Here is a 24,569-nt window from a genome sequence, read left to right as displayed (position 1 = left end):
ATATTAGGAAATATTTTTTCTCGCAGCAAGTGGTCACTGTGTGAAATAGCTTACCCAGTACATGTAGTGGAGGCAGAAACGCTGGTGGTTTTCAAGACCAGGTTTGATACCGTGCTAGATACTATTCAGCCTTTAGGCAACTAAGCAGTAGACGAGTACTGCTGGGCTAAATGGCCTGTTCTCGACATCACATTATGTTATGTTATGTTCACTCATTTCAATTAAGAATCAGTTAGTCAGAATAGTAAAACATATTTTTTTAAATATTTAAAGACATCCAATTAATTAGAATTATCACATTAAATAGGCTGCATTTTACAATTGAGGCCTCTCATTCACCCATTTACACACACACGGTGATAGGCTGCCATGCAAACAACCTATCAGCAGCAATTGGGGCTTAGATGTCTTGCTCAGGGACACTTCGACTTACCCAGGGCAGGGGATCAAACCGGCAACCTACTACCACTCTGTGCCCTAGACTGGACTTGCTGCTGCTCGTCTTGCACCTGCTCCAACCAGCACTGTGCCATGCAAATTGTAACTCAAAAAAGGGAAGCTTAAAGGCATACTATGCAGGATTTTCATATTTAAAATATTATAGAACATACATGCTCAGTCATTTTTATGATCTACTGACAAAATGTGCCTGTGTTCACTCCTGCCAAATACCTTGCTTTTTGACCTGTATTTGTTTTTCTAAAAACTCCATGGGCTGCTTTTGGGCATGGGCCTTTTTTATTTGTGTACTGCATCTGAAAAGCATGTGTCCAACACACTTAACTCATACGTTCTATGATCCAATAGAAGGAGGGCACAAGGAGACATGTTTGGATTGGCTACCTTGGTGAGCCGGGTTTTCTAGAGATTAGCCTTTATGGATAATCATTAAGCAAGTGGCTGGCTAGCATGCAAAATTTAGTTTCGGACATCATCTGGTGGCCAAGATAGCTGGGTCCCACTCCATAGTACTTATATTTTTGGGTGATTCTACCGCCTTATTTCCTCTCCTGGGCAGGGAGCTCATGACTAGCCTCCTGGACTTTCAGAAGACTTGAGATGTCTGATAAAAGTAAAAGCAACAATGAATTGATGTTTTTGTGAGTAGGCATGCTTATGTAAGTGTTATATAAGTGTGCTTCCTTCCAGGCAGGCGAGAGGCAGACTGAAATACACTGATTAAGCTAGCTAAATGGCTTGTGTGGAAAGCAACTACTAAAGCAGATGTTTTACAAATCCTATTAGACCATGTTTTTTTTGTTTTTTTTTAGCTTATTGCTATCACACTGTAGTCTGCAATGGGCAGAATCATCTTGGAGGTGTCAGTGGGCCGGGTTGAGAATGGGGGCGTGGACTTTTTTTGGATGTAAACAAAGGGGTGCATCAAGGTATCGACTGATTGGTTAAACAGTAAATTGTTTTGAATGTCTACTCTTGGTTTTAACCTTGGGTTTTGCCAGTGATGACTGCATTTTTGTTAGAAAAGATAAACAGAGAGCTGGGAGAAACGCAAGCAATTTTCAAGCTTAGAAAATAGGGGAAATCATTGTACAAGCATTGGGGATAACAATGCAACAACAACAATGTCCTGAAAAAGAAAGAAACCACTTGTGTCGGTTGCAGTTCACTGCAGTTGCACACCGGGAACCGGGGTTCGATTCTCGGTCCTGCCAAAAGCCAAGTTTGGCCAGCTCACATGGAGCAGCATAATTGGCTCGCTGCTCCAGGGGGAGGGACTTGGCAGGTTTAGTAGATTGCCGCACAAAAAGCACCTTGGGCGCCTCGGAATCACGGTTACCAGCATGTGGCGAGACGGCTTGAAGAAGGCGTGTCACTCTCGTAGGGCCGCCAAGGGACGGGGTGTGGGCGGTGTATCTAATACTAGCTCTAATTGAATTAGACGGGGTACAATTGGCTACCAAATTGGGAGAAAAAAAAAATCCGAAAAAAAAAGAAACCACTTGTGTACTGAGCAAGAGACATCAAACAGGTCAACCAAGGAAAACAACAGCAGTTGATGACAGAAACATTGTGAGAGCTGTAAAGACTTTGGGAGCAGCAATATAGAGGATAGACCACAAGGTGCAAACCACTCATCAGTAGTAAGAATTGGAAAGTGAGATTACAATGTGCAAAGAAGTACAGAGATGAGCCAAGTTCCGTAACGAAGTTTTATGGACTGATGAGACCAAGATGAACCTCCAAAGTGATGGAAGGGCCAAAGTGTGGAGAAAGAAGGGATCTGCTCATGATCCAAAACATACAAGCCTATATGTGAAGCATGGTGGAGGAAGTGTCATGGCTGCTTCTGGAGTGGGTTTACAAATCTTTATTGATGATGTAACTCATGATGGCAGCAGGATGAATTCAGAAGTCCACAAAAACATTCTGTCTGCCAACCTATGGAGAAATGCGTCTAAACTCATTGGTAGGAACTTCATCATGCTACAAGACAATGACCGAAAACATAATGCCAACAAAACAAACTTCTTTAGGGAGAAAAAGTGGAAGGTTCAAGACTGGCAAAGTCAATCACCACAATCCCAATTGAACATGCATTTCCCCTCCTAAAGTGGAGATTGAAACAAACAACTGAGAAGCTGCAGTAAAAACATCACAAAAGAAAAATGCAACAGTTAGGTGACATCAATGGGTCACAGGGTTGATGAAGATATTGCAAGCAAGGGATATGCTACCAAATAGTAAGTGGTATTTACTTTCATTTCCTTAAATACTCTCTGTTCCAATACTTTTGCGCACCTAAAAATTGGCTGGTCTGATACCAAAGGTGCTATGTTCTAAGTGGATTTACACATCTAGGTGTAAATACCAGGAAATAAAATCTGGAACTATTATCTTGTGTTTTATCTCAATGTTACACGTACCGGGCGTGGTACGCATAGACAGTGATATTTTTAAATATCTGGAAAACAGTCACAAAAATGAAGAGGCAGTTAGACTTGACCTGTTTTCACGAAGTCTCTCAAAGTTATCTTTATTTACAATTATCACAAGTATTAAAATTATCACAAGTATTAAAATTATCACAAGTATTAAAATTATCACAAGTATTAAAATTATCACCCCTGCCTGCACTGTCCCTTTAATAGAGTTACTTGTACTGCTGTACAGATATAACCATTGTCTCTGTCTCTAGACATTTATCTCTTGTTCATAGAACACTCAAAATAAAATGGTCACTATCAAAAACAATATCTTCCCCATACACTTTCCATATCTCTATTCACTAGACATTTATATCTTGTTTATAGACACTCAAAATAAATGGTCATTCCTAAACATGTGTCTATATTCTGCATCAGCATCCTCAATGCACTTTACATACTTCCCAGTATCCTCGGACATGCATCGCAGTGATGAATAATTAACTTGTATATTATTCTATAGTTTAAACAATTGAACCCTTCATTAAACTTGAAACTATTGAGCCAGCCAAAAATATATAATTAAAAGGAATGGGATACGTGAAGCCATTTACACAAGATACAAAGCTATCAGCACCGAGTGCTGAATCCTGTTGTCTCTACAACAACGACACATAACGTTAATTGGAGAAGAGAATACGTTCATTTTAGCTAGAATAGCGGCAGTGCCAATCTGGGCTAACTTTACATAAGTAACCGAATTGATTTCCAAACGAATATGAGCATATGCCCTTGGTAGCTAACATTACCTAATTTCGCGCCAAACAGGAAAACAAGCAATGTTCGCTAACTTTCCAAATTTCACAGAAAACTAACGTAGGGCTAACGTTAACTTTGCTAACGTTAACTTTGCTTAGTAACAGTAAAATTAATTCAAGTAAGTTATATAGTTAGCTAGCGTTCGGAGCATTCTTAACATTACTGGCGAACGTTAGCTAACTTCTCACATCTTAGTTAGCCTACATTAGCTAATTTACACTAAACTAGACAAACTGGACATTCACCAATCTGACAAACGTAAATCAAACTCCATACTGATTTTATAAAACTGAATTACACAATACATGGTGCTTGTGACACTTTACTAACCTGGAAAACAGTCACAAAAATGAAGAGGCAGTTAGACTTGACCTGTTTTCTCGAAGTCTCAAAGTTATGGAGAGCCCTCGCCAAGTCCAATACCTAGACTCAACCATGTCACAGTGCCATCTGGTGTCGTATAATTGCTATTACAGGCAACTTAGGTAAAATCATTATCGTGAAACAAATAGACAGATTTCACCTGTAAAACAAAACTATAAACTCGCAAAAACAACATCACTAATGTGATCACATTTTAGTGGGCATCACATCAACCCCAAATGTATTTACTGGATTGCAAAAATAAAGGAATTGGCCTTGCTGTTCCAATACTTTTGGAGGGGACCGTATAAACTTGATTACAAACAGGATACATTCTATAATCAGTAGTCTATTGATGGCAAAGCCCATAGGTGTGAATGTTTTGGTACATCTCATGACACTGGCCAGCTGAGGATAGGTAACGTTGTAGGAGTACGGGAAATAACCAAACTGTGAGACTCCTTTGAGGGTCAAGCTCTACTCAACCATCAGCCATCTTTATTTATACACCTCATTTAACCCCAAAGAACATGTCACAGCCTGAAGTATGTCCCAGAGGTAGCTTGTCATCTTTGTTGTTGGATTTGGTACAGAAAGCTGACCGTGGACTCGTAACTATGATATTTTAAAAAACTCACGAAAAGCTGTCAATGTCAATCATTTGCCTTTTTTGTTGTTACAGAATGATTTAATGCCTCATTTCTTTATATAAGTTCTTGCTGCTGTAGTTTATGAAACAATGATCGTTTGGTCCATATGTTTTGGGAAAATATAGAATTTTAATACCTTTTTTACAATGGAAATCTCCAATCTCTTGTCTATGACATCTGCAAGAATATAAATATATAGCTATATGCTGAATACGATGGGATTTCAATTCATATAAAGTGTTTTTAGATCGACTAAAGATAGCCAAGATAGGCTAAAGCGCAGTCTCCCATAGCGCTTTCCCTTTCATAATGATGACATTTCCACATTTGGACCATCCCATTTCCACCGACAGTGGTGTTTGTATTCATGTATCGGCCCAACTTGTGCGATTTAAAAATGGAGCATGATTTTAACTTATAAACTTGATTACAAAAAGGATACATAATCAGTCGCTTATCGATGGCATCCTGCAACCGATGTCAAGTGCAATTGGGGAGAAAAACAATGGGCATGAATGTTTTGTACGTCCCATGAGACTGGCCAACCGAGGATAGATAACGTCATCTTTGTTGTTGTGTTTGGTACACAAATCTGACTGTGCACTCTTAACTGTATATTTTTGAGTAATGAAAATAAAAAGCTGCGTGTCGATCATTTGCTATGATATGGAGCCTTGTAATTGTGTGGTTGCAGAACGATATAATAGTTATTTTGCTTGTATGAAGTTGTTGCTGCTGCCGTCTATAATAAAATGCATTAGCATAGCATTTAGCAGTAAACCGGAAATGCAATGCAGCGGGACATCTGCTTTACTTCCCCATTGAACTGTATAATAACCAAGCAGCCAAAACCAAGCTTTCATTTCCTGGTCCTACTGAGAGACAGGGAGAAACCGTGTTCACTAGCGCCACTGCAGTTGGCTCCAGTATATGTTATTCAAAAGCAATGGTACAATAACTGTAAAAATATATTTTTTCCCACAAGAACATGTTGTCACAATCTGTGGTACAATAGGTCATTTCAGACTCCTAACCATTAAGAGAGGAATTCCAGCAACAATTAAGGACTACAAACACAGGCAGAGGGTGAGTCAACATGTCAGTGAGCCTTTGTCAATGATTGGACGGAATTTACAATGGTCTTGCAACAACGTTTTAACACAAAAATCGTACCTATTGTACCTTTAAGTGATCGTATTACTACAACAACAGGGCAATACTTTGTTGACGAATCAGGTACATATTACGTCACTCTCTCTTAGTGGAGGAGCCACACTCCGCTTCCCTACTGCGCAGACTGTGACTCAAAAGGTACAATATGGCGGCACCAGTAAACTCGACTTCCTGGGCTTCAAAACAAGCCCATGGATAGTCGACGGGTGACGTAACAGGCACTTGGTCCATATTCTTCTACAGTCTACGGTAATAACCCTCCCAACCTCTCCAGTTCTATTGACGCTCTATGGTGCATACGTTCAGGCCCGGAGAGCGGCCTCTCACACCGCCTCTTCCTCTCGAACACAACACAGGATTTGGCCTTACACTCCTCCCTTTTGTCATTTTATTGGATGCCACTTTACTTGGCTTGATTGGGATTGGGCTTTTTCCGCTTACCCTGGCCCTATCCGCTGCGTGCGGATTTGGGGTTAGGTTGATACTGGAATTGCTCGCCGAGGAAAGCTAAAGTTTTGACAGGGACGTGATCACAAACATGTTGACGCTACAGGTTAGTACAATACATATGCGTATTATTATAGCGATACACAAAGCCTAAATTAGCTTTGGTGCCCATACGTGGCTTTGTGAGGCTCTTTTTGTATCTCAAATAGACTATTTTCTATGGTGGTTGCTCTGCAGTTAGCTTGCAGGTAACGGTATTTTGCTAAATCGTTAGCTTTGAGTGGAAATACAAACACATATTCCATGTCATGCTGTTAACACATATTTTTATGATATAATTTTTGTTTTGGCTGTTGCTACATAGCTAGTGAAGTGCCCATTGTAGTGAGCGGAAAAAGTACCTGCGAATCGTTTATGCTAGCTAGCTAGCTTCAGAACTTCTATAGCATAGCTTCCTAGCTAGCTAATCAAAAGCAGGAATTTGCTGTTTGTGTAACGTTAGCAATGTGTTTTCATGACTTGAATGGAATTGACTAGCGAACGTTAGCTTGCTCGCTATCAATATTATGAATCGATAGCTAACAAACTAATAGTTTAATAGCGTTAGTCTGATTCCGCTTTAGTCTTTAGTATAAATGAGTGGTTCATGTTAAACCATTTTTATTTTATAGCATTCAGTTACTATCTACACATATAGAGACCGTAGCACAAATGCATGCATTTATTGGATTTAGGCTTATAGAAAAACATTGCTGTTCTCAATATAACCAACTAGCTTGCGTTGCGTGTATCAAAGTGTAGCAATGTCGACGTTGTGTTTGATATCTACTTGCCTAATTGTTCTCGATTGTCCCACATTATAACGCAAGAGAGTATGTTCGACGGCATTTAGGGTAACTCCTGTTACATTGTGTTCGAGACAGTATACTGCGAGAGCAGAAGTATCCGCCAAAGCACACCAGTATTCTGGGGAAAAGTGTTCATGTCTTTGTGGTCCGACATTGCGAGCTATATGAGTTCCTATATTGTCTTTGCAGAATTTCTAAACTTCACAGCTGGCTAATGGACACTTTGACACTTTGGATGTTTGAATATGCAAGAATGCCGCAACAGCTGGCTAAAACACTGATCAAAACATTTTCCACTTCCCAGAATACTGGTGTGATTCATCTACTTTCGCGGTGAGCCCTGGCAATTTAAGAAATGGCTATAGATTAAAATGTGTTTTATTTTATTTTTATATTTTTATAGTTATGTTGTGTTCACAAGTAACTGAGGCATTATATTTGGAAAGAGACATGGCTGTTGAGTCTTGAGTGTAAATTGTCAGCACTTTGATTTCCAGAAAAGGAGTGGTCCATAGAGGTACATTTTATCCAGTTGAACTGCATCTAAGAAAAGTTGTGAAATTTAGAAAATGTGTCACATTTAGCGATAATATCTTGAGAAAAGAGATGGTACTCTGGTTATGTGGGAACATACTTTAATCACATTTTTATTGCCCCATTAAGTTGAAGACGTCGCATGTCAGCAACTCAAAAGATGTACATGAGATGACAGATCTGAATTTAAGCTTTTATTTCCTGGTATTTTTTTTATCAAGATGTGTTAAACAACTTGGATCATATCATCTTTTATTTCAGACCATCTAGTTTTTTGTTAAACAAAAATATTGGAACATGTGACTGACAAGTGTTTCTTATTGCCCAGATGTGCCCAATGAGATTGATTGGTTAAACAATAAATAGTTCTGAATGTCTACTCTTGGCTTTAGCCTGTGAAGACTGCAACATGAATACTAGAGAGCTGTCTTTGGGAGAAAAGCAAGCCATTTGGAATGTTCTGACAAAGAAAGAAACCGCTGGCATACTGAGCAACAGACATAAAACAGGCTTGATACAGTTATTGCAAGCAAGGGATATGCTACCAAATATTAAGTGTTAAGTACTTACTTTCATTTACTTAAATACTCTGTTCCAATACTTTTGCTTGCCTAAAAATTGGGTGGTCTGATACCAAAGGTGCTATGTTCTAATTAGTTTAACACATCTAGGTCTAATAAAGGCTGAAATCCTGAACTCTTGTCTCAAGTTCATCTTTTTATCTCAACCCCAAATGTATTCAGTTTATTGCAAAAACAAAGGAATTGGCCTTGCTGTTCCAAAACATCTGGAGGGGGCTGTATATATTTTGAGGGTAGTAGGATAGTGTTCTATAGCCTATATCTAGTGTTGGACAGACCTACAAGTAGTGTACCTTGTGTGTAGGTTAACTATTTTCTATATCAAGGTGAATTTTACCTGTTTTTGGCATACAAGTAAAATGATACCATTGCTGGACAATGAAAAGCTCCAGCTTTAGGTTTCAAAACAGCATTATCCATTGGATTTTTAAAACTGTATCCCCTTCCATAAAATGGACCGGATTTGTCACCACCACGAGTGGCCTGCACCATATAAAGGGTGTTAATTGCAAAGTTTATTACTATCAAGTAAAAATATACGCCAGATTGTATAGAAACATGTTTTGGAGTAAAGCTGTCCCATCATATCTGTTTTGACAGCTTTAGTATTGTCTTTAGTATTACTAGATACCCAAGGAAGCCTACTTTTATTCTGTCTTTCTGACTTTACCATCTTTAATTGATCAGAATTCAGAAACTTTGAAGGGTTATGAATTATTTATGAAATGGAGCAGCATCTGTCTTGCCTTCTCTGGTGATGCTCATTCATCCACTGTCGAATGGTGTTCAGGTGTATGCCAAAACACTCAGTTGTGGAATAACCACAGTAGAAACCACTCCAAAGTATCCGGTGAAATATGTAAATGCAGTCTCCCTGTGTGATCAAGTCTTTCAGGCTGCACATCAATGTAGAAATCCGGTTACTTGTTTATTTGCAACTGTTCAGATCTAGTGAAGTTTGTTTAAAATAATATCCCTTCCATCAAAATCACTCTGGGGTTATGTGGGCCATGGCAGAGAGTGATATGGAGAGATGGATGGAGATTGAGAGATGGAGATTAGCTAGTTAGCTAGCAACCTGCTAGTGTCGGGAATTTAGATTCATTCAAATAAATTTGTTCATTAGGGTCGGTACATCAAAATGAATCCGATCGTTCAAGGTTTTGAGTTTCAAGCTAATTTCACTCAGACAACCAAAACTAAGAAAACAATGTTAGGCTTCCACATCAAAAAAAAGTGTGTTCTTTTTTGTTCGGCCAGTTTGTTCCACATCAAACAGTGTCCTCAAAATAAATAAAAAAAAGTTTTATTTAGCCATTTCAAGTTCTCTGAGCATATTTCTGCTCTCCTTGTATTTCTATACATTATAAAGAATTTTTTTTTTTTTTTTTTATTAACTTGGTTTATCTTCTGTTATATTGGTAGAATGCTCTATTATTAAAATAGTCTCTAGTGACTACCCTACTTGTCAGTGATTCACATTTGAGTATTTTCTTCTCAAGTGCAACTTTTTGTACATCTTGGACATGCTTTTGTAGCACATGGTTTTTAAAATTATTTTTTAAAAGAAACTCTAACCCCCGTATACGATGATTTCTAGCAAAGATCCAAGTATGGCTTACAAGCCATAAGTTCCGGTTCACTGGTTTATAAGGATACGGTTATCTGTTTATGATATTGTTTTGTTGATTATTTATGTAATATGGCATGGGATGTTTTTCTTGAATCTTGAGATTTCATGCATTTTTTCTGTGCGTATCTGTTTTTGTGACGTTTTGTGTTCCGTGACATTGTGGTATTGTCTGTTCCCCTTCTTCATGGCCATTATGGTGCAGGCTGAAAGGGATGGGGCTCAAAGACCTGCCCAGTGGGCATGGTGACTGCGTGCTTACGTCACCAGGCTCCGTCTGCACTGGACTCGCATGGAGCTGAGAGGTAAGCTGTCCATTTTTCCAGCTACCCGTCTCACTGCGTGTGTGCGTGCGTGCATGTCTGAGTGTAGTCCTAGCTGCATTGATGTTTATCAAACTGGTCTGACTTGCCTTTCACGTTTGTATGTGTGTGCGTGGTTGTGTTCTGTTATAAACTAGAGCACATATCAGAATGCCAGAGATAATGAAGAAGCAGACCCCAGCCCACAAACCTCAGCGGTAAGTTGTGTTTCTCATCTGCAGCAATCCCACTTTTTGTCACTGATCATGAGCACATGCTTACTGTCCAGCACTTTTTAAAGTGCTTTTGAACAGTGCGCTGTTCAAATAATGAAGAGCTTATGTAAAGTCACAATCTGAAAGGCTGATCCAAGACAACTTAGATTTATCTGCATCCCTTATTATTTTGCATTGCCAATATTGAGGCAGAGTCCACATGGTTTGGTAAAGAGATGTTGCCATCACCCTGCTACCTCTGTAATTCTGCCACGTCAGTGGAATGCTCACAGAACTAAGATATTATTATTACTGTAATGTAAGTCTTTGTTCAGTGTAGCTTCTAGGAGTCCAGCTCGTTTCATTGCCATTGTTGTTGAATGAATCTAATGTCTCACCAATAGCATTCGACTGGCATGCAATGTGTAGTGAATGTACACGGAAGTGATTGTCAGATCGATTGCTGTTTACATTCCCGCTGTATGGCCCCTGACGAGGTAATTAGTAGTAAGAAAGATACCTACTGTAGTGAACTATGGCTAACCACAAGCAAGTAAAGACGCAAGAATACATTCTATTTTTATAGTAGCACTTCTCATTTGCTTTGACAGGTGTGCCTTACAGAGCGCTTTACAGCTAATTTCAACAGCTTTACAGAGTTGAAATAGCATTATGTAAACCTTTGGTATTCCATTTGTGGTATAATCATGTTTAGTGTTTTTTGAAAGCCCATGTCATGGGGTGCAGGTTGGGGTCATTTCTGGCCCCACGGTGGTGGAATGACCTTCCTGTGGATGTCAGAACAGCAGAGTGCAGACTGAAGACTCACCTCTTCAGGCTGCACCTTTCCCTCCCTACCTCTCCACCATGATTAGCTGTGTGCATCCCATAGATTATAATATCACTTGTATATAGTTATTGTAGTACTCGGGGTATTCTAGCTGCCAACCGTTGTATGCTAGTTGGTAAGTTGATGTACTGTAAGGGTTCAAATTGTATCTATGTGGTCACGATAGGACTCTGAACTGTACTTTCCTCTAGGGTCCTCATCGCACTGGTCACTGTGTTCGATTTGCACTTCATTGTACGTCGCTCTGGATAAGAGTGTTTGCTAAAAGGTTTTAAACATGGATTCCTTTGTAAGGGGTTCAATTTATGTCTCTTTCTCAGAATGCGGACAACCTTTCTGGAAAAAAGACAGGCTTGTTGCTTGGGAAAACAGTGTCTTAAGTACAAACCGGCGAAAACCTGACCTTAAGGTTAGGTCAGGAGGATGTACATAGCCTATGTAAACCAACTGGTGAAATCACACAGCAGAAATTAGCTCAGGTTTTGTTAGCCATCTTTTTAAGAAGAGCATTCAGAAGGGAACATGTTTTTTCAGAATGACAGGACCTTTTAATGTTATCTTTATGAGCACTTCCGATTTAGTCATGAGGGAATCAGTTACCTCCAGCGGTTAATACAATTAACTTTATTTGTCCTCTCATTTCATACATAACACAAGCCTATGCACAACGTAGGCTTCAGTGCATAATCGGACAAATAAATATTTCCAAAGTGTTCCTAAATGTCCTGTGAGGTTAACCACTTGCCCATTAGGCTACGGTGTACAAGTAATTGGTTATGAATTTATTGTTTTATTCATAAGTATACATTGATTTACTATCAATAATGCCACCACACTGAAACATTGAATGGGAAGTCATGAAAATTTTAGTATTTTAGTATAATTATGAATTGTATTTATCTGCAAATACCTGCCAGTTTCTCTCTCATTTAGGCTGCTTGATTTGCGAGTTAAAGACAATATGAGACATTATGGGAGTTCAAAATACATTTCTTCCTATTGGATGGATTGGTGGAAACAGCTGGCTTTTTACACATCCCTTGGATAACCAGCATGTTGCTTGCTAACTTGTATCTGCAATGTAAATAAATAAACCTTTTTTCTCTATCTTAAAGAAGGCAGGGTATGGTTTTTTTTCTTGAACAAGGGACATGCCTCAACATAAGTTTCACCTTATCACGAGCATTGAAATCTACAGTCATTCAGCTGAATAGCAGTGGGGGTGGGGTGGGTGAAGACAATACAGCAAACTGAATCCTCACTTTGTCCCTTACAAGTTCCAAAGACAAACGTAATGTTACATTCCTGTCTAGCTTTTCAAGCGAATATCAATCCCTGCTGAAAAAAACAATTAAGCCAGCTCCATAGGCCTACTCAACATGGTCTGACCAACTAAAGCTATGTTTTGAAACAACAACTGGGTAGTAGCTGGTATCTGAAGCTGTTCATAGCTGGATTTTCCACCAGGGACAGTTAATGTCATCCAAGTTGTATAACAAACATAAAACCTACATATTTGTAGTGATGAGCCAATGTTACAACAACTAGGTCCACTTTGGCACGACACGTTTACAATTTAACGTAGCTATAGTTTAATTTTAATACGACTTTCGGCTAAGGTACTAACGTTAGCATAGTGGTGTTGTAAATAGTGATGGGCGTACGAACGAATCCAATGAACGAACTGAGCTGAGGCTTCTCCTGAAAGATTTGTTTGTTTGGCTCTCTCCCCAAGCGCTGAGATCTGCCCGCCCCGCTTAGCCAAAGACAGTGATTTTAGTGGCTTGCACAGTAACTAATGGCTACTTATCAGGACAGTATTGTGTGATTAAGCCGATAGGCTTACCTACATCAGCGAGCCGTGGAGCCATACTGAGCCGGTGAACGAATGACCGAAAAGAGTGAACGAATGAAAGCCCCACTGAGCCGGAGAACTAGTTTGTGAACAAAGAGCCGAATGAGCCATTGAATGAGTGACCCAAAAGAGCCATTGCACAACTGAACAAGCGAGCCATTGAACGAACGAATGAACAAACGAGCCATGAGCTGTTGTTGAACTGAAAGTACAGTGCAGTTGAGCCGTAAGGCGTAACGTTAATGCCATCAGCAGGCATTCTATGGACCAGCTGAATAGTTAGGATATCACAAATAATATTTAGCTAAACCATGTTGGCTTTTAATTTTCTGTAATATAGTCAGCTAGGCTTTGCAATAAAAGTGATGAATGGCTTTGCAAAGACCACAAGTTTAATTTTACCTAATTAATTGGCCAAAACAATATAATTCATGCAACTTCACAGCTTGGACACAAAAACTGCATCTACATTTCTTAACCGATTGACACAATTCAAATTTTGTATCATTCGGAACAACATGCCCAACAAGTAGATGTGCGTTGCAATACTATGAAAAAAATCTAGAATGAATGAAGGATATTTGCATACTGTATGCATAGCACAGCAAAAAAAACTTGCTGTAGTTTCTACATTTCTTACCCGATTCACCCCATTCAAAAAAATTTTTATTCAGATGGACCTTTTCGACAAGAAGATATGAGCTGCATATTTTTATGGAAAAGTGTTCACTGTTTTATATATAAGTTTATATATGTATGTTTTAAGAAGTATAGCTGTTTTAGTAAAATTGGCCACACCTACAAACATTTATTGGTGCCCGGCGACCATTTTGTAATGGATAGCCAAAATCCTTGTCATTCTTATTGTATGTCAGACTATTTAGATTATTCTTAGACCTATTTGGTGAAAGTGGATCAAAAACTCAGAGACCTGTTTATGAAAGTAGATTTAGAAAATAAGTAATAATTGCGGAAAATCTAAATGGCTGGCAATGTTGCTTCTTGAGGCAAAGTTGTTCAGTTGGAGGCCTTACATCAAATGATGTATACCGTAAATCCTCAAATTGTGTCCGGGGTCTTTTATTTACTTAGGCTGCACAAAGCACAGGCCTTTATTTGGGGCAGGCTTGTATTCGAGGGAGGCCTTTATTTCTTATTAGGCTTCTGTTGTAGAATAATTTTATTCTTAGAAATAAAGTAAAAGGCTACACTTAAAGTGGGCCAACACTGTTCAACACTTCCTGTAACCATTCAGAAACGCAACTTGAGTAGCTAAACCATTAATGAAAGCCAAAACAGATGCATCTTCATAAAATACCAACTTGCCAGACACGCCTTCATGAACAATAAATAAAATTAGCGTAGATAACAGCAAGTAAAGGATCTTTTTTTCCCTGAAGTGCGTTTTATTGTGAGACATGCGTTTCGTTTGGAGCAGCATACCGATAGGCTATCAAAAGATTTTCGCTTTGGTTTGGGATTTAATTTACTTTTGGACTGTTTGATTCAATTGCTAAATGTTGGGACTGATGGGCACTGAAATCTGGGGGGTATTTGATGGTTCACTTAAGTTTTATGTAGTTGAAAGAGTGTCGGGATTTCCACCCGTCTGTTTATTGCGACTCAAGGCAGCCGCTTTCATTCATTCATTGAACGTGCGCTGTGCTGTAAATACATGTAAACCTTATTGCTTAGCCAAGTAGCCTAAATTGAGTTAATTTTTAATTTTGCCTGATTTACTTTTCATTAAATTCGTAGGCTGGAATTGTGTTTAAATGTATACTGCTTCAGCCTTTGGCAAGCTACTCAGAAGGGAGCGGCAAGCGACTGGCAGCTTGAGAGCAATGTGTTGGAGACCCATGGTGTAGGACAACGACTTTTCATTGGCAACAGTATTAAACCAACCAACAATATAAAATATTAAGAAGAGCTCTTTTATTTCATTGAGTTAAATCAAAACAATGTTTTCTAGTGCTCATGGACTGATAGCCCTAATGGTAGGCAATATTACCCCGGCTTGTATTTGGGGGCCGGCCTTTATTTGTACAAATCGACCATGCCCCCGGCTATTATCCGAGGCCCGGCTTCAAATAGAATCCCGGACACAATTTGAGGATTTACTGTAGTATATAATTTTCCATTGATACACTCTTTGAAACCTGCATATTTGCTATATATCGCCCCCTAATGGCTGATTGATTCCAAATCTAGCAAGTCGAGAGGTCAACATACCAAGTTTCATGATCGATCATGTCTAAGCCTGTCAAATGGCAGCTGATTACTGATTGCCTAATAGTGGCCATATTTTTTTAGATATATTTTTTCCTTGGACAGCATTTTAGGGATTTTAGTACAGATAGTGTATCCAACATGATGTCAACATGATTGGTCAAATGGTTCAAGAGATGGAAGCATTTACACATTTTTGATTGTTATAGGGCCACCTATGGGCGCAGTGACACCAAATTGGGGGTGCTTCTACAGAATCAAGGTTTGCATATGTCTACTACTATAGCTACCTAATTTCATTAGGATTGATCAAAGCAGTCACGAGTTACTGTTGTTTTAGCTAACTTGGCCATGCCCACAATCATATAATTTATCACAGCAGGCAGATTTTTGGACATAGAAACTTTCTTTATATAACTTTTAAAGAGAAGCGTCCCCTGAACAGAAAGGTTCAATGCAAATTGGTCAGTCTGCTTCGGGGAAGATCTTTTAACCAGCATGAGCAGGGGAATCTAATGAACCTAGTCCCGTCGTTCTAGGACAAACGGTTCAAAAGTTATGAGTGTTTATATATGAATAACGTTACAGCGCCAAACAGAAGTTGTAGACCCAGAAGTGGAGAGAAATCGGAACGTATTTGTATTAGTTTTATTTTCTTCGTATTAATAGGCTAGGCTACAACAGGGCAACACGTGGTGTCAATGAATGCTGTCTAAAAGAGGGTCTAATGATTATGGCTATTTACCCAATTACACTTTGGTTGTGGTTTACACGTTATATTAAATTATCCGCAACTAGACTGGGTGATATTCCGAGGGAGCCACACGCAGGCGGCTTGTTTACGCTTGTACCAATACAATTCAATGCTGCAAACGAACTGAGTAACATTTGAGACTCATGCGCGTACTTTCCGGAAGTACAAGTGAACAAACGAGTGAGCCAAATGAACAAATCTTTTGAATCTTTTGAAATGATCCGGCTCACCAAAATGAACGAACGTTTCCGTCACTAGTTGTAAACCGAGAAACAGTTTTTCGCTGGCAAAGATCATTTTTAAATGAAACACGGTTTGGCGAAGTTATTGCTGATGCTAGCTTGGCTGTATCGAGATGGCAAAGTATGCCTTTGAATCACACACAAGTTTACTTGCATATTGCTTGCATATCTTTTTGGTAGAAAGAGATTGTGAATGAAGCACGTTGAATGCTAGCTAGAGAAAAAGCGCATGCCAGATTATATGTCAATGCTCTTGCTTTTGAATGCGAGACCGGCAACTGCGCCTTTAGAGCTGGAATAGCAGATTTAAATTGCCGAACTTTTATGTAACATGGCAGTGTCAATAGCATGTTGTATTTCCTAAATATATAGCATTTAACAGATATTCCAGACATTCCTTTACTGTAGGTGTTGATGGCTAAGTGAGAATGTGTCTGACCCTGCTATTCAGTTGCAAACAGAGGAAGGGAAATCAAAAGGTTTAAGTCTTTCATGAGCCTGTCGGTGAGGTTATCATAACAGCAGAAGGAGCGGTATTCCCACTGAATTGTAATTTTTAAAAATAGTCTGAGGTAGAATATCCATTCACTTCATCTGTATTTCAGTGAATATGGTATGATAAGATTGAGTATAATTCAAAGACAGACTTTGCCATCTTGATGCAGCCAAGCCAAGTTTGTCATTGAAAAATTCCCTCTGTCAGCTAACAACTCCGTTTCTCTGTTTACAGCTTTGCTACGTGCCACAAGAGAGCAGGTAGGCTACTGGTTATGAGATAGCCGACCTTCTTTCTGAAAGTCCTATTAAATTGTAAACATGTGGTGCAGGGTGGAGCTAATCCAGACTGCCATTTAAAGGCCATAATACAATGTAGCTATTCTGAACTAGTTACAGAACCGTGGATGTTATTAATGTTAGCTCAACATTAACTTAAAGGTCCAATAGGTAAGATTTTTGTGTTAAAACATTGTTACAAGACCATAAATCCCTTCCTATCATTGAAAAAGGCTCACTCACATGTTGACTCACCCTCTGCCTGTGTTTACGGTCCTTCAATTCGGGTTTCAAAGTGTACATTTGTCGGGCCGTCACTCTGTATCAATACATTGCACAGCTGTACAAGTATTCAAGCTCATTGGTTAAAAATAGGTTCTAACTGGCGCAGCCAATGGCTTATTCTGATTGTTCGTGTAGCTGCCTAAATTGCAGCTACAAAAATTCTATACATATTTGTAAAGAATTAATAGATCCAAGCGATAAATGAAACTGTGTATACTATTGTTTATTATCCAAGAGAAGACTACGTATCTAGTTATAAAACAATACCAGTTTGTTATCGGTAGCAACAGGCAAATTAGCTGTAGTTAGCATGACAAATTTCCAAATATCCACTTAGGATAAAATATAGGCAATACAAACATAGTAGAGATTCCACAAGCATTGTGCTTCAGGTGGATATTTGTACATTAGGGAAGCTAACTAGTAATAGCTCATTTGCTTGTTGTTTCTGATAGCAAACTGGTCTTGTTTTCTAACTAGATAAGCAATAGTATACAGAGTTTCAGTGATCGCTTGTCTGGAGTGCAATTTGGGTAGCTTTTATCTCTTTATGTGTTCAATCATCCGTGTTTAGCTAAACCTTTATTTCTCTTGAACTGTAAGTTACACTTGCATCGTTTGTGGTGGACTATCATATCTTAGTTATATAGCCAGCTAAGTAACTTGCTTGCTCACAATGTAGTTGGTTAGTTAAAGTGAAAACGTAAAAAAAAGAAAAATATAAATAGCGTTGTGTAGCACACCAAAGTCAAAATTTCATAAATTCACATTTGCGTGAACACTACGAAAACACGGCAGGCTCTGTTGCATTTGTCACTGTCAGCTTTCCAAAACAGTGCACGAGAGCACTGAACTGTATAATAACGCTTCATATTATGCGTTATATTCATAGATTGTTGGAAGCTTAAACAGTGTTGTGGTCTGTGGTTGTTTGTTGTTGCAATTCCTCTCTTGACCGTTAGGAGTCCGAAATTACCCATTGTACCTTTATTGTTCAGTAGGCCTAAACAAATTTGATTACGGTCAATGGTTCGCACCATCCATAAACACTAACAGTCCAAAGATTACAGATACTAGTGGTGTGAATGGTTAAACACTTAAATGGCAAACCAAAACTGAGTCGTAAAACATTTACAAAAAATTTACCGATAACTGACTAACGTTTTTCTGAACCTCAAATTGTAAGCTAAGTTTCATACCATAGTACCAGTTCTATGTTAAACCATCTTAAATGTAAGCTATTTACCATAATAATGCTAGTGAATCAACTACTTGCAATGCAAAGCCCTCAACAGCAGTCCAAAAATGTATGTATAGAATTAATAGATACAGTGCAATTAAAATGAAATAACATGCCGCACAAAACTGCAGCAATGGTAATAAGTGCTTGAACTTTCAAGAAATCAACTGGCAGTTACCGTCTATTTAGGAACAAATGGGCTACGAGTTAAATGCATTCATAGGCTGGTGCTTTTAATGGTCTAATTTGGTCCGTTATGGAAAGAAAGCATGTTAATTGCGTGAATTTAACAGAACATTGTTTAACAAAACAAAACCAGGCGAGCCTAGTTTAGCCGGACCTTGATGTAGCTAAGCGGGTGTATGTATATCAAACTATATGTGTTGACCCATGCCAGTCAGCGAAAAAGTTGAACTGGACCCTCTCTCACTTTTTAAAAATTCATAATAAAAAATATATAACGTTATGTTGGTGATAACTGCTCTCCCAAGAAATTAGAAGCAATGTTAAATATAACTCCCATTTATAGGCTAGATTTACTTCCTTCTTTGAGGCATTACCATCTCAGTAAGCTATTTATATTACTACAAAATGTTAAAAAATATGTTTTGTGGCTTTAAGAGCATTGCACTGTGGGTTTGGTTGTGATAAGGCACTTGTTGCTTTGAGATTACCTTGGCAGAGAACCAATTGCTGCTATACCCTTTCAATATAATGATCCTATTAACTACTATATCGGGAATACTGTGAAAACAAACAAGCCATCAACAAATATCATCTGCTTCACAAAATCAGTTGACGCAGAATTTGGCTCAGCCATGTTCTGAATCTGGATGCCTACCAAAGTACTATCAGGAAGCAAAGTCAGGAATGGTAATAAGATGATGTTGGAATGTTTCTACATAAAATAATACTGATTTAGAGAAGTGGGGCTTTAATTTTGAGGAAATGAATGGGGAATTAATGAATTGGTACTACTTGGTGCTGGATCAGCAGAACACAAGTTTTTCCTTAGATGTCTGTAATATATATATGTGTTGGTGTGATTATATAGGCTATTAGTTCTTAATTGAATTTACTGTACTATACGAATAGATTTTTCTAGTCTTATTTGATTTGATCAAATCAGAACCTGCATCTCCGTGGTAAGTTGATGAGCAGAGGTAGCTATTTGCCTCACATAGGTGGTAGCTAGGCAGCTATGTTAAAGTTACCCTGTTTAACTGGGAAAGCTGTCGCTAGCCAACTGACATGGAATACAAACTGGTAGAAGATAACTATAGAAGATAACGATTAGCTAAAGTTATATTCAATTATTTCTCAGATAAAACCTGTGAGCTAGCTATCTAGCTACCTAAGGTTTGCGACGGCAAATTCATTAGCTAGCAAATATTTCCACATCTGTTTACCAAGCTATCTGTGGGCTAGCCATAAAACTGGTAGCAATTCATACAGAGAAGCATTATATAGTACCTACAGTGTTCAAATTATAAGACCGTTATATAATTTGAACTGAGACATTTTTGATATTTTTTTACTGCAGTCTCCACTGATTCATGAATTGCTTGCTTTCTTCTAGGTAGCTAGCATGGACTTAAAGTGTAAGCCTACTCGGCATAGCTGTTTTAATTTTCCATACCAGACAATACATACCCTGCAAGCCTCATTTGATAGGTTTGTATTATTTGTGTCGACAGGAAGAAGAACAAGGAAAGTCACAATGCAGGTGAGATTTCTGGAGCCGTTTTCTTGATGCAGGGGTTCAGTTATAAGGTGGGTGCCTTGCACCCTGCTTTCAAGGCCCTGTGCACCTGTGAATGACTGGAAGGATAGAACCAGGCCCAGGCATGTGTTATACAATTGCACCCCCAAAAAATGATATCCTACTGATGTAAATTTCATGGGTTATTAGTATTTCATCGTTTCTCTGAAGCTGTAACGCTGGCCTACTGGACTACCCAGATTTACACCGGTCTTACAGGGAGTGGGAAGAGATCTACCACAATGTTTCTGAATTGTGGAAAAAATAAAAGAATAATTATGGAGCTGATGAGCCAATCATTCCCCCACTTCTGTAGTTGAGAGACATCGGAAGAAGAAAATTAATGCTGGAATCAACCGCATTGGAGAACTGCTGCCTTGCTCACCAGCCCTGAAGCAGGTAACATGCACACCTGCTGCAAATTCTCTGGAAAATGACTTGTGTGCACACAACTGATCTTGTACAGCCAGTAAAGCACAATAGTCCATTGTTCCATTTCTCTATTTCTAGCATATATGCAGAATGAACAGTTAGTTGTGTTTCCTGCTCTATTTGCAGAGTAAAAATATGATTTTGGACCAGGCTCTTCGCTACATCATACAGCTCAAGCAGCAGAACGACATTCTTCTGCTCAATGGAGGTGACAGAGTGCAAGGTACAACCCTTTGTTTGGTTTACTTCTTATTCTGTGCCCCCCACTTAAACCCATTTCTCCTTGCTCTCTCTGCTTCAGTATGAAGAGTGTCTATTGCTGTGGCACTGTGAGCATGTATGTCTTTAGAAGTTTGATTGTGCATGTCTGTAGCACTGTGAGTGTGTATATCTGTGGCACTGTGTGTATATCTGTGGCACTGGGAGTGTGTATGTCTATGGCAATAGGAGTGTGTACGTCTGTGGCACTATGAGTGTGTATATCTGTTCCAGCGGAGGAGATTTGTCGTTTGCGGCGGCAGTTGGAGGAGCTACGTAAGGAGAGCGCTCACTACATGGAGCTGTTAAAGGTCAATGGCATCAGCTTCCTCAATGACCCTACTGTGCATTGGAAGGGCAAGCTGCGCTGTGCCAAGGTGGCTAAAGTCACGCCCACGCACCTTGTGCCTGACGGCATTATCGTCTACTCCAATGGAAATGTGTTGTGTCCAGCTGCAGAGGACCAGTCTACCACAAGTCCTACCCAGGATGTGAGGAAGCAACCAGCGGAGGCCTTAGTGATCCAGTCTCACTGTGACATTATGGCAGGTGTAGGACCAAAAGTGTGCCAAAATGGGTCTATGCTACAGGATGCGCCTGCCTCTTCGGCTCCGCAGGTCCTGCTTGGGGCCAGTCTTGCCCCCCCAGTATGCACACCTGGTGTCAGGTTGGTGGAGCAGCAGCCAGCTGAGGCGCATCCTGCCACAAAGCTGGCCCCTTCCCTGTCCTACATCACCTTTCAGGGTCCATGCCCCCTCCCTACAAACAGCAGCACTATGCAGCCCCCTGCATCAACTTCCACACCAACACCAAGCCCTGCAGCTTTAACCAGCCAGCCTACACCCCTCTCCCTCCCCCAGGCCCCGTTTCATACACAGGCTGCTATAGCAAATTCCCCCAGTCCCCCTATATCTGTGAGCTCCATGCTGAGCAGAAGCGTACCCTCACCAACCGGTGCCCCTCTGGCCTTCCAGATCAGTATGGCGGGGAGCACTCAGACCACGTGGACCACTCTGCAGCTCGGTGGGAACTCCCAGCCTGTCTGTCACCCGGCCCTCACCCCCACCCCCAGTATCAACAGCTCCACTGTGTCTTATAGTGGACAGCAAGGGCCATCCACATGCTTCCCTGTTGCAAAGTCTTCAGTTCAGCCTGTCCTTGCTCCTCCCCAAATCCAAGCACAGGCCCTTGCTCCACCCATACCCCCCCCACCACAATCCCAGTCTGCTTTTCCACCTCTGCTGCAGGTGTTGCATATGAGTAGCAGCCAGTCCCCTGCTGTCCCCCAGACCCCCAACAAACCCAACGTGTTCATCCTGCAGCCAGTTAATCCTTGCCAACCAATGGCTACAGCTAGGAGCAGCCTGCCCAGTCAGAACCCATGTCAGCATATTGTCATAATTCAAGCACCCAATCAGAACCCTGTTCCACCAACCTCCCAGGGCAACACAGGGCCAGCTACAGTTTCTACAAGTGATCAGACTAGCACTTCCAGTGTGGTGGCCAGTGGCGGAAGTGGCGTACAGACTGTGGGGGGGAAGCAGCTTGTGCACATCTTACCCCGGCCAATGACATCTACACAGAAATCCCAGACAGTCACAGTAAGCGGGCAGGTGTTTTCCTTGCAGGCTATGAAACCTCCTGGTGGGGCGGCAGCTCAGCCCTCACTGCAGATCGTCCAGCCTACTACCAAGGAGGATCCTAATGTCAACATTACCCTGCACTCTCTGGGGGCCCTGGCCAATCTCAATCAGAGCATCTCAAATGTCCCCACCCAGAGCCAGGCCCAGCCCCCTGCAGCTGCACAGCCTGCTCTGCCCGTTACCACAGAAACTGTGAACTGCAGCTCCTCTGCTGGGCTCACAAGATCTGCCCCTTTGGCTTTAGCGCCGATAGGTGGCACCACTACTATTCTTCTTAAGGCTTGCGTCCCACCCAGAACCAAACGCACAGGCAGCAAGAAGGCCAGTACAGGCCAGAGGTCTATATCTAAACAGGGAGGCCCTGCCCTTCAGATCAACACTGAGCCTGCCGAGAAACAACCACCTACCATTACAACAAAGACTGGGGAAATTTCCATGTTCCCAACTACAGAACTGGCTACACTCTCAAAGATGTCCTCTCTAGCCTCCAGGGTCACAGAACCCTCCCACACTGCCACGGATATTACAGTCAGTTCATCAGTAGCTGGACCCACACTGAGCACCATCTTTTCTCCAGTTGTAGGACCCACAATGTGTAGTGCTAACTCCACAGTAAGTTGTGTTAGTTCTATAGCTACTAATGCCATATCGAAAGTAACTGGACCCACAGCAATTTGTGGCACCTCCACAGTGACTGAACCCACTGTAGCAAGTGTTACTTCCACAATGACTGGACCTATAGCCACAACTGTCAGTTCCACAATGACTGCACCTATAGCCACTAGTATCTGTTCCACAGTGGCAGGATCAATAATTAGTACTGTCAGTTCCATAGTCACTAATGTCAGTTCCACAGTAGTTGGACCTAGAGTAAGTAGTAGTAGTTCCACAGCCACTATTGTCAGAGCCACAGAGACTGTCCCCACAGCCAATAGTGTTACTTCAACACAGACTAGACCCATAGCCACTAGTGTCAGTTTCACAGTGACTGGACCCACAGCAAGTGGTGTCAGTATCTCAGCTAGCAGTGTTGGTACGACAGGCCATACCATAACACCTTCTCCACAGGTTGCTTTTGTGACAGCTGAGTCCAGTCGGCCAGCAGACCTCCAGAATTCCCTGTCCGCCTCCCTGCCCCTCACACCATCCACTTCTGTCTCAGCCTCGCCCTCTGTGACAACCCCCCTCTCTCACATGTCAGAGTGCAGGAGGCCCCCATCTCACCAGCATGACCCTGCACTTTCCACCATTGCACCTGACTCCACCCTTATGGAAGCCAAAACCAGCAAACTGGATATGGAGAGGGATCTAGGGGATGCGGACTTGGGAGGACATGCCCTTCCCAGGAAGGATCCTTCCTCACTGCAGCAGGTGTGTGTGCTGGAGCAGGATGCATTGGGACAGTCCCTGGGCTCTAGCAGCTGTGGGGGCAGTCGGGGGTTCTCCATCGCATCCATGCTCCCAATGGGTCATGTGGCCAGCACTTCATCCTCTGCTTTTGGAACCTTCACCTTCACGTCTGAGCAAGCAGAGATCCTTGCCCTGGCTGCGAGGGCCTTCTTTGAGCAAGATGGCCCTGGCACAAGCAGGGGGAGTGGCTGCAGCTCACATACCCCTGCTCCTACTGGCTGGGATGTGCCCAAACTCCCACAGAGCTCCCATCGCAAGGACAGGGCCTCTGGATCACAGGCAAAGAACACTTCTCTGATGGGGCCCAGCCTTCTGGTAGGTGCAACTGAAAATATTGCTTCTGTAAACTGAAGTACTAGAATATAAATGACAGTTCATTTTTAAAATG

At 40.9% G+C, this 24,569-nt stretch overlaps 1 protein-coding gene across 5 annotated transcripts in view; it reads left to right on the top strand.

The window, feature by feature from the left end:
- Positions 1-5,678: 5,678 nt before the first annotated feature.
- The window catches only part of LOC133126078 (basic helix-loop-helix domain-containing protein USF3), a 28,728-nt gene continuing 9,837 nt past the window's right edge, over positions 5,679-24,569 (top strand). The window contains exons 1-7 of one of the 5 annotated variants that reach the window (XM_061237896.1): positions 5,679-5,803; positions 10,136-10,235; positions 10,391-10,450; positions 20,374-20,402; positions 20,755-20,837; positions 20,997-21,093; positions 21,363-24,496. In XM_061237896.1, the coding sequence (XP_061093880.1) occupies positions 10,174-10,235; positions 10,391-10,450; positions 20,374-20,402; positions 20,755-20,837; positions 20,997-21,093; positions 21,363-24,496 (3,465 nt within the window). In that variant the 5' untranslated portion in view covers positions 5,679-5,803; positions 10,136-10,173. Of the gene's footprint in view, positions 5,804-6,120; positions 6,140-6,313; positions 6,444-10,135; positions 10,236-10,390; positions 10,451-15,590; positions 15,644-17,107; positions 17,134-20,373; positions 20,403-20,754; positions 20,838-20,996; positions 21,094-21,362; positions 24,497-24,569 lie in introns of those variants that run through there. The other 4 variants (XM_061237897.1, XM_061237895.1, XM_061237899.1 and 1 more) reach the window with 4 other exon arrangements.

Source organism: Conger conger, chromosome 4 (genome assembly GCF_963514075.1).
Source record: "Conger conger chromosome 4, fConCon1.1, whole genome shotgun sequence".
In the NCBI taxonomy this organism is placed as follows: domain Eukaryota; kingdom Metazoa; phylum Chordata; class Actinopteri; order Anguilliformes; family Congridae; genus Conger; species Conger conger.
Note: the sequence above shows the minus strand (reverse complement) of the source record. Positions and strands in the feature narration are given on the sequence as shown.